This window comes from Trachurus trachurus, assembly GCF_905171665.1.
Source record: "Trachurus trachurus genome assembly, chromosome: 13".
In the NCBI taxonomy this organism is placed as follows: Eukaryota; Metazoa; Chordata; class Actinopteri; order Carangiformes; family Carangidae; genus Trachurus; species Trachurus trachurus.
In genome coordinates, this window is record NC_139892.1 from 13,125,760 (window position 1) to 13,137,019 (window position 11,260).

Genomic DNA, 11,260 nt, shown 5'->3' on the forward strand with positions numbered 1-11,260 from the left:
GGTATTTAACATTTGGTGGATTTGGTCATTTTGAGTCATTATGTGGGTCATTCAGGTCACCTGGGCCACAGTGTGAGTCATTAGTGAGTTGAACGATGCTCGAAGGTGACAACCCCACCAATCGTTAAATGTGCAACTCCCACATCAGTTTTTAGAACTGTCTTTCCGATGAGAGTAGGGATGCACATGATTAACCGATAAGCGATAACAAGAACTTTGACCGATTAATACAATCGGTTATGAAAAAAAATTCTAAATGTGCATCCCTAGATGAGAGGCAAAACATCTTCTAGTCCAGTTACCTTCTCATGACAATGACCTGGAAGACCTACAGAACCTACTCAGATGTTCCTCCACCTCTTTCTTCATGGGTTAAATCTCTAAGTGGAGCAGCGACACCAGACGACCGTCGCTCTTTCATTTCCTGTCACGACCCCGAGTCCATTAAATCCACCCTGAAAGTATTTTTTCCTATAAGTATTTTCACTCAGTTCTCTAGTGGCTCTCCTTCTTTTAAGAGCTGAGTGTCTCGTCTGTGATTCTTAAAGTGGCTCAAGTTTCTTCAGGCTCCACTTCCTCCTTCACTCTGATGTAACAGTGAGGTCAGTGGTCACTAGCCCTGTTTCCATCAGCGTATTTAGATGCGCATCTAGATGTATCGCATTGGAAAATTATGATGGAAACGCCGTAATTCAAAAATCCCCTGATTCGCACAAACTGAAATACGCTCGCTATGGCCGGGTTTTGGTTGATTGGAAAGGGATGGAAACAGTTGTATTCGAATGAAGTGTGACTTAGCGCACTTTCACCCCAACTGCTCCCATGTTTGCAGTTCACTCACAAGACAACATCAGGATTTCCGCTACATGAAATTGATTGTGGCGCAAAATAAAAGCCCCCATACCTTCATAATGATGTTACTGCACAGTTCTTCATAGTACCTCCTCAGTAAAAACGAACTTATCGACCAGCGCATCTAGTGTTTACCATATAAAGTCTGTGGTGGCCCTGAGTCTGTGACGGCGTAGGTAGCAGCAGCAGCGTTAACATGGCGGACGTGTCGTCACAGAGTTAATGGTCATTAATCCCAATGAGAGTCTCAAACGAGTGGTAATCACTCTGAGTAGACTTTAGGTTCACATCTAATGTTTGGTTCCACTTGGTTACATTTCCTTAATGGTACCTTGATGCCACCCCATCAGCACAGAGGTAGAATCCTAATGACGGCTGTGGTGCAGTAACGCACACACTGATACACACCAACACACACCGATACACACCAGCCACTACAGTCTGACAGTTTGCTTATGAGCAATCACAGATGAGGACATATTTACCAATAAATAACCCATTACGTGATTCACATATACTGTATGTAATATGCATGTACACGCACATGTGCAGGCACACACATGCAGACATATAACAGGCACACACACACAAACACATTCTCTCTGGTGTTTAGTTTCTGCCACAGTCTCATATCCTAATGGGATTGTGATTAGAGATGTAATTTGTTTCTACATTAAGAGAAGTCCCTGCAATTAAAAGATTACAGCACATGCATAGGTATGAGATAGAGACGTACACACACACAGACACGCATATACACAGACACACACAGTTATATTCAGGGTTTGCAATCTAAAAGGATTTTATATAATTTTTTGAGTTGTGTGTGTCTGTTTGTGAAACTACAGCTGAGAAAAAACTCCACTTCAACTACACACATGCACACACAACAATAACAAAGTGCATGAGACAGGTTGTGTCAGCTCCTATACATTTAAAATGAACCTTTGACCCAAAATGTAGCTGATTAAATACACTCACTCTCAGTGCTGACAGCGAGCTGGAGCTGGTTTTTGTTCATTTATCTTCTCATCAAAACAGAGTGAAGTTTAGTTCTTTCTCATTCATTCAGTCTGACCTGAAGCTGCAGAGTAGAAGTGAGAGGTGGAGGTGTACTTGTCGAGAATAAAGAATAAAAAAACATTTATTGTGTTTCAAACTGTGCAGCAGGAGATGTTCAGCAGAATGAAGCTATAAAAGCATTTGGAAATACGATAGAAAACACCACAAAAAAGCAGATTATTTTAGGTTAGCGAAACAATTTAAGTATGAATTGGATTAAAATGTGTTAAATAAATAACTTTGATGCCCTGGATGTTGCACCTGAAATAGTTGCTGTGCGGCATGAGATTTGTAGGAATACGGTAGATCAGCAGTTGAGAAAAAATATAGTACCAGAGGAAAGTGGTATGTCGATGGGAAGATAAATATATTGATAAAAATAAAATATTCTACGTTCAGTCAACATTCAAACGGAGACATGTTCAAGTCCATACACGCCCATTTTTACTTTTTTAATTCGAAATTATTAAGCAGCAGCCATAATGGATTATGTTTTCCTCTGCACTCAACAATCACATCACATTTACCTTAAAGTAAAGATAGAAAAGGTAAAAATTAATTTATAATGATATGATTTACATGGAAAATATCAATACAGCAGACAAAGTCAAGTTTATAAATAAGACAGTAGTCATTTCGGTTCGGAGTAAACAGTAGAAAATAGGAACAATTTTAGTTGGCCCATTGCCATAATCCCTATAGTAGGTTTGTTACTTTTATTTGTCGGTGCAAGCTATTTTTAGAACGGCGGAGCAGAGCCGCGAGCTGCTCAGAGCTACGCTACGGAAGCTAATGGGATTTTTTGGTTTCCCTCATCAAACTCATCAAATACACAATCCAACAACTCCAAAACGCTCTCGTGGACAAGTTGTGACCTGCACATTCACCACGCTATGAGTTAAAACAGAACATTATGAGTCAGAGGCAAATTCATGCAAAACCGCTAATGCGCGTCACCGTCAGGGGCAGTTTTTCATCAAGCAGTCTCTACATTTGCCCTGAAAGCAACTCTGTCTCGTAACGTTCTGTTATTATCTCATAGCGTGGTGAATGTGCAGGTCACAGCTTGTCCACCAGAGCGTTTTGGAGTTGTTGGATTGTGTATTTGATGAGTTTGATGAGGGAAACTAAGAAATCCCTTTAGCCTCTGTAGCGTAGCTCTGAGCAACTCGCGGCTCTACTCCACCGTTCTAAAAATAGCTTGCACCGACAATTAAAGGTAACAAACCTACTCCATTTGCCAAAATGTTGAACTATCCCTTTAAATCAATCGGAGGTGGAGCATGTGTGACATCATCATGATGTTAAATCAGGTTTTTGCTGCACAAGAACAAAAAGCTGCTTCACCTTGTTTTACTCAAATCCTTAAGATGAGCTGTGGATGTTGTAATGTGTGTATGTTACATCAACTCCAAATTTGAATTTCAGGACAGAGGGATTTAAGTCTCAGAAATCTGCTGAGTCATCTGAGGAACATGAACCATGAGTCTGAGTCATGACTTATAATTGGACTTATGTCCCAATAACAACCCGTCTTATTGATCTCTCCCTGCTCCCCCACAGGTGCGTAAGTACCTGCTGATGCTGGATGTGAGGAAGGACCACGTCAAGTTCTGGAGGCCTCAGGTTCTGCTGATGGTGTCCAACCCTCGCAGCAGCGTCGGCCTCATCACCTTCATCAACGACATCAAGAAGAGCGGCCTCTACGTGCTCGGCCACGTCCAGCTGGGAGATCTCAGTAAGGACCCGGCCCGCCCCCACTGTTAAATCTCTTTTTCTTCTTCTGTTACATCACATTAACTCCACACCCCTGCAGGCGCCATGATGGAACGAGGGCTCTTACTTTGAAATGTCGCCATGAGTCAGCTCCTTCTCCCGTCGTGTGTGTGTTTTTTTTTTTTCCCTGACGACATCGGCTCATCAGGAGAGTTTGAAAGTTTAGTTCTGCACCACGTCTCGTGTGAAGCAGCTCAGTGTGAGAGGGCCAACATTAATTATGAGAAAAACAAACCGGGGGTGGTGATGGGAAATAGTTACCGGATAATTTAACATTAGTATGATATTTAGAGGCAGCGCTGACAAAACTAAAAGCTTGTTTGTTTGTTTGTTTGTTTGAGGCGTTTTTTGTTTTGTTTTGTTTTTTTGACAGTGAACTTAGCTCTGAATTTTAACAGCAGTTTGTTTTTATTACAAAAAACTAACATGAAGTGTTGTGATTCTGGGCAGGTGCTAAATAAAACTTTACAGGTTGAGTAGAATATAAACTACATACGCAGAGGTTTGATTCCAGATGTGGAAGCATTTCATGTCTGACCTCTGGTGACCTTTAGGCGTACAGTACCAAGGGTTTTCTGTTTTTGGCTCAATTTTTCCATTTTAATCACCTACAATAAATCTTTACCAAAATTACTTACAGGGATAGTTCAACATATTGGCGAATTGGCCCATTGCCATAATCCCTATAGTCATAGCAGTAGGTTTGTTACCTTTAATTGTCGGTGCAAGCTATTTTTAGAACAGCAGAGCAGAGTCGCGAGGTGCTCAGAGCTACGCTATGGAGGCTAATGGGATTTCTTGGTTTCCCTCATCAAACTCATCACAGACACAATCCAACAACTCCAAAACACTCTGGTGGACAAGTTGTGACCTGCACATTCACCACGCTATGAGATAATAACAGAACGTTACAAGACAGAGTTGTTTTAGAGGTAAATTCATGCAAAACAGCTGATGCGCGTTCCCGTCGGGGGCAGTTTTTCAGCAAGCAGTCTCTGCATTTACCTCTAAAACAACTCTGTCTCGTAACGTTCTGTTATTATCTCATAGCGTGGTGAATGTGCAGGTCACAACTTGTCCACCAGAGCGTTTTGGAGTTGTTGGATTGTGTATTTGATGAGTTTAATGATGGAAACCAAGAAATCCCGTTGTGGCTATATAGATAATAAGGAGCATAAATGAACAGTATACTTATCTGAATATTGCACCTTAAATCCTTCTTTTGATCGATCTTAGGAAATATTCTGATATTTTGACAGTCTGAATTTTTGATTTTCATGAGCTGTGATTTGTTGTCAACAAAATTAATACAAACAAGACTGAAAATATTTCACTTTAGTTGAAATGAAGCTCAAATATATGAACTGTTTTCGAACGCTAATCATTACTTTTAGCAACTTTAAGCGACATTAGCTTCTTTCCATTGGCTGTAGTTGTTCACAGTGGTTCCACAACAGCTTTTATTCGACACATCTTCAGTTTCCAGCTGTGTCAAGACGAACCTGTGGATGTTCTTCTCCTCAGTTTAACTCAACTTTTTGATTTCCTTGTCCTGTCTGTTGTCGCTCATGTCTATCTTTAACCACTTTTTTCTGTCCTCTCTCTGTCTTACCTCTGGATTTTTGATTTTCACAAGCAAAAAAAGCTAAAAATATTTCACTCTGCGTGAAATAAAACTATAATATATCAGTGTTGTTATGCACAGGCTTATAATAAATGAACTTTTTGAACTATTTTGTTTTTTATATGAACTTTCCCAGGATATTCCAGGATGACAGCTACTGTAACAGTCTAGTTTGGTCTGAACCTCTCTCGGTGCTGCAGGAGGCTCCACCCTGTCCCTAACGTGATGTTTTATAGAAACACTGGAGAAAGTTTCAAGCTTTAGTCATAAAATGCAGAATAATCTTCCACATAGACTTTTATCTGCTGCTCTGAGCATCATTTAATGGACCTCTAAAGCACACCGGACCTCTCTCCATGTCATCTGTTTTACTCACAACGCTCTGGAGACGTCTCTTTTCTTTTCTGCACACAGACTCTGACTTCCAGAGTGTAAAGCAGCAGAATAACTGATTCTTTTTCTTTGTCCGTTGATGCACTTTTGGGGGTTTTAACTGTGTTGATGGGAGCGCTGGGACCGGGCCCTGAATAGATCATCTGACGTTCGTTAGTTAGTCCTGCTCTCGTCTGAGGAGCCACTTGGTCCTGAGAAAAATGAAGTGGAGTCGTTCATTCACATAATTATGTTCAAGAGGATTGTTGTGGAGCGACTTCCACGTCTCCTCCCAGTGTGTTTAAACTCTGTCCATTTATTCTCCGTCGGTGCTGAATACAAAGAGGAGCCGAGTGCGAGGAGGTCTGAAACCGCCGCTGCATCGTCTATGAAGCCCGTAGATGTATCACAATCTGTATTGATGTTTCCTCTCTGTGAATGATTGATCACCTGTCCGTCTGTTTCTGCCTCCGTGTATCTCACTTCCTGTCTCCGCTGTCATTTGTCCTTGCATCTTCTTCGTCCTCCCGGCATCCCGTCTTCGTATCTCTCGCGCCTCTAATTCAGCCTCTGTCAGACTCGCTCCTCTCTCTCTCACCGCTCGGCGTTTTGTTGTTTTCGGCCTTCGTCCCCCCTCTCGAGTCCCGACACGCCTCCATTGAGCTGTCAGCCATATTTTATCACCTCATGACTGTTTGTTTTTGTTTCCTCCCCTCGCAGACACGTTGCCCTCGGACCCCCTGCAGTCCCAGTACGACTCCTGGCTGTCCCTGGTCGACCATCTCAACATCAAGGCCTTCGTCAACCTCACCCTGGCCGATTCTGTGCGTCACGGAGTCCAACACCTGCTCTTCATCTCTGGACTGGGTCAGTGTCAACATCAATTTTTCATGTCCCTATCGATCAAAAGGGACATTTTAAAAGCCAACGGTAACATCTGGGAGTACAGCTGCAGCTTTACATATTAAGTCTGTTTGTACAGTGTGTGAGGTGTTTATTTATTTATGATTATTACGTTGTTTGTTTGTCGAATTACTCAACAATCCTGGTTTAAATTGGTGTTGCCTGTTGATCTCAGTTTGACCACAAGGGGGGCCCAAAGCTGAGATTTTAAAAGTCTATTCATAGCAGCTTTAAATCTCTTTTTTGTATGCATCTGTGAATTTCTCAGAAGCTGTTGAGTTATGTTTTAAAATGTTTTTCGACCATTTAATCTTGATCTAAATCACACAGAGAAAATGGCTTGATTTAAAGATCATTCATTCTCCACATGAACGGAAACTGAAATTTCTTCACAGCCGTTTTATTGAACTTTTTCAAAGTTTTGTTAGATGTCATAATTGTTATAAAATAAGAGGTGATTTTGAATCACCTGAGTTTTTCTGAAAACAGAAACCGAAAAAACATGTAAATGAGAAGAGATGAGTTTGAAACCTGTTCATTTGAGCACAGAGAGAAATAAAGAGGTAAACGGCTGAAACCAACTGACTTAAAGCCAGGATGCAGATATGATTAATATGCTAATTGGCAGATTATTACAATAAGAAACTTGAACCTTTTTCAACTGAACGTAGTTGTTCCCACAGTTTTGTGGATCTTCTTCACTTCTTCCTTCTTTCCAGTTTTTCTTACTCGACTCCATCTTCAACCACTTTTTCTTCTTCTTCTCTTTTCTTTCCTCTCTCTGGCCTCCTTCCCAGCTCTCGCTCCAGCTCTTGTCTTCCTCCACATCTGTCTCTCACTGTCACTTCATCACAGAGAGCGACTGAACCTCTGCACAGATCGATGGTCGTTATAAAGGAATCATTTACATCTGATCTGAACAGCAGCTCTCGTTTCGCTCTTTCACCTCATCTCTCCTTCTCTCTCTTCATCCAGGTGGGATGCGTCCCAACACCCTCGTCCTCGGTTTCTACGACGACTCCCTTCCAAAGGACAGACTGGTCGATCCCTCCATGTCCACCAGTCAGTCCTCAGATCCCTCGGGTCAGTCTCAGGAGCCGGATCAGCAGCCCCCACTCTTCCACTTCTCCCCCCTGCGGAGGGCCAGCGACCGGCCGGACGGCGGCGAGCTCGGTGACGGGAAGGTGCTGGGCGCTCAGGAGTACGTGGCCATCATCGCCGACGCCATGAAGATGCTGAAGAACGTGGTCCTGGCTCGATACTTCAACAACTTCGACCGGACTCAGGTGCTCACCCCGCCCTCCTCCTCCTCCTTCCCGGGGAAAAGCTGCGTGTACGTGGACGTGTGGCCGGTGAACCTGCTGCGGCCCGACAGCTGCAGCTACGTCGACACCTGCTCGCTCTTCCTGCTGCAGCTCGCCTGCATCCTCAACATGGTGCGAGCCTGGAGGAAGGCCACGCTGCGCCTCTTCCTGTGCGTGGAGGAAGGGCGCAGCGTGCGGGGCTCGGAGGAGAAGCTGGGGCAGCTGCTGAAGGAGCTGAGGATCAAAGCTCGGATCTACCCGGTGCCCTGGGACCAGCAGGTGGCGCTGCACTGGCAGCGGCAGGGCAAGTGGGGCAAGAAGCAGCGGCCGCAGTCGCCCGACTCCATACAGGACGACGCCAAGCTGAGGTCGGAGGAAGAGGAGGAGGAGGAGGAGAACGACGAAGACTACGTCAACAGTTTCCCCAGCAACACCATGCGCCTGTCGGACGACTACCTGTCGGCCGTCAACAAGCTGATCCTGGACCAGGCCCGGCCGCCGCCCGCCGTGCGCTTCCTGTACCTGCCCCGGCCGCCGGCCGACACGCGGCGCTACGCGGCCTACCTGCAACAGCTGCAGCTGCTGACCCAGGACCTCGGCCCCACGCTGCTCATCCACGGAGTCACGCCCGTCATCACCACCGACCTCTGAGGAACCGACAGTCACTGATGACGAGTCTGGACCTCGGCTCTGACCCCGAGTCGTCACTAACTCCACCTTCACTGTGTGGACTTTGTTTTTAGATGATTTAAAATGAAGAGGTGCGTCACATGAAAGCCTGTCCACATATTTAACCTTTCCTTGATTTTATTTGTTTTATTTTATCAGCTTGGAGTTGTGGTTTTCCCATCATGCACCTGAAGGCACCACAGTGTTAAACCTGACGGTGCCTCACCAGGTCAGTCACGTCGCTGCTTCACCACTAACCAGCTCTTCATTCCTGCCTCTAACGGACGGAGCCGTTTAATTCCTGTGACATTTTGCGTTTCCTTCGACTTACTTTTTTTTTTTTTTTTCTACCTTGAAATCTTCTTTTGCTGCGCTGCTGCTTTAATTCCTTTAAAATGATCATTCCATATGTACTCACATTAAAAAAAAAGTGCCTTGCTACTGCGGGAGCCTGAAGTTTGGACTCTGTCAGAGACAGAAAGTTGGACGGCTTTACACCTCGCTGCAGGAAATCTGCTTTTCTATTTTAGCTCCGAGTTCAGAACAAAAGGAACCAGTCGAACGACGAAGCCTTAAAGAGTTTTATTCCAAATAAAAAAAATAAAAAAGAAAGAAATCATTTCATGTGGGATCTCAGGAAGACATTCCTCTTTTTGTTTCCAAATGCACTTTTGTCCTTCCTCTGCCAAACTGCAAGTTGTGCAGCTTTTTCCAAAATGACTTTTAACGTGTTTACAGCAGCAGTAACAACTGTGATTAGCACCAGTTTTATTGATTGTTTTGCATTTCAGGTGCTCTGAACCTTTTAGGATAGTTTTTAATCAACAGTGATGATGTTGAATGAAGTGCCTCCATGTGTTTTACACGCTGTATTTAAAGTGAACCTCTGTAACTGAGGCCACATACAACTGGTGTTTATAGGAACATGGTACGGACTTAAACACAGCACACGCTCCTGTATCCGACATGGTAACATCTGCTCAGGTGAACACACGAGTAGAGCTGCAGGTGTCACTTCAACCACACAGATTTATTTTATTTTCCAAATGATTTGATAAATTCAGATAAGTTCAAGTGTTAAAAACAGTTTCAGTGTTCGAGGACCTGATCGCTAAAGAGTTTGTCTGATTGAAACAAATGCGATAGTCCAAGTGTCATGTTGACATTTAAGGTGTCTTGATTGATTTCCATTCGTCAACCAAGCACAGAGAAGCACACAAGAAAACACTCCACCTAAAACCACCACCTTCAAGATTTTGGCAAATTGGCCAATATATAGTCTTAGGAGTAAGTTCGTTACCTTTAATTGTCAGTGCAAGCTATTTTTAGAATGGCGGAGCAGAGCCGCAAGCTGCTCAGAGCTACGCTACGGAGGCTAATGGGATTTCTTGGTTTCCCTCACCAAACTCATCAGATACACAATCCAACAACTCCAAAACGCTCTGGTGGACAAGTTGTGACCTGCACATTCACCACGCTATGAGATAATGAAACATTACGAGACAAAGTTGTTTTCAAGGTAAATTCATGCAAAACCGCTGATGTACGTTCCCATCGGGGGCAGTCTTTCAGCAAGCAGTCTCTGCATTTACCTCTAAAACAACTCTGTCTCGTAACGTTCTGTTATTATCTCATAGCGTGGTGAATGTGCAGGTCACAACTTGTCCACCAGAGCGTTTTGGAGTTTTTGGATTGTGCATTTGATGAGTTTGATGAGGGAAACCAAGAAATCCCATGAGCCTCCATAGCGTAGCTCTGAGCAGCTCACAGCTCTGCTCCACCGTTCTAAAAATAGCTTGCACCAACAATTGAAGGTAACAAACCTACTCCTAAAACTATAGGGATTACTGTATGGCAATGGGCCAATTTGCCAAAATGTTGAACTACGGTATTCCTTTAAAAACGTCCAATAGATATTTCCACAGACACAGGGTTCGTAATGAGCCACAACTTGACTGTTAGAATCAGATTTTTAATCAATACAAAACTAATCTTGTGACTGAATCAGAGTTTAACTGAATCAAATTAGAACTGAGTCACTGCAGGAAGTCCGTGTCAACACGCGGCCCTGGTCTTAAACGCTCTTTATATCTAACGTGTGTTAACTAATGCTAACATTAGCCTCAGGTAGCTGCAGGTCGAACACAACGAGTCCATTCGTTTAAACTTCAGCTTTTCATATGTCAGAGGAGGAAAAAAGTTACGCAGCTTCACTAAAGGCATCGCTGCACCGACACACATGATACACTATACCGTACGTGTGAACTCTGGTTTATTGTTAAAAACATAAACAATCTAAACAGTTTAGACCATTTAAATCTGAAGAAACAGATTTAATATAAAAGTCTCTCACTTCAGCAGATTCATCCTGACAATCCTGTGAAATTTCGAAGTACGACCGGCATCCTGTTTGTTTGTTTGTTTACACCTGTGTGGACCAATCAGATCCCTCCGTTTCTCCTCGGACGGTTCTGTGTTTGGACACTACGTTTCCTCAACAAACCTTTGACACTACATTTCTTCTCATGTTTTTCCCTGGATTACCGATTAATATTATTATTATTTTAATTTTTTTTGTGCAAAAAAGTTTTTCCAGGACACACTCATTAATGAAGAAATGAAATATTCAGTGTTTGAAGAGACAAGTGTGAATAAATATATAGCAGATTTAGGGACCCCACTGTGTGTAGATATAAAT

At 43.3% G+C, this 11,260-nt stretch overlaps 1 protein-coding gene across 1 annotated transcript in view; it reads left to right on the plus strand.

Annotated features, from left to right (window-relative positions):
• LOC310996421 (solute carrier family 12 member 9) overlaps positions 1 to 10,154 on the plus strand; it is a gene marked incomplete at its 5' end in the record, with an annotated part of 89,697 nt that extends 79,543 nt beyond the window's left edge. The window contains 3 exons of the mRNA XM_083985813.1: positions 3,478 to 3,652; positions 6,407 to 6,553; positions 7,565 to 10,154. Coding sequence (XP_083841939.1) covers positions 3,478 to 3,652; positions 6,407 to 6,553; positions 7,565 to 8,544 — 1,302 coding nt within the window. The 3' untranslated portion in view covers positions 8,545 to 10,154. The remainder of the gene's footprint in view (positions 1 to 3,477; positions 3,653 to 6,406; positions 6,554 to 7,564) is intronic.
• Between the last annotated feature and the right edge of the window lie 1,106 nt (positions 10,155 to 11,260).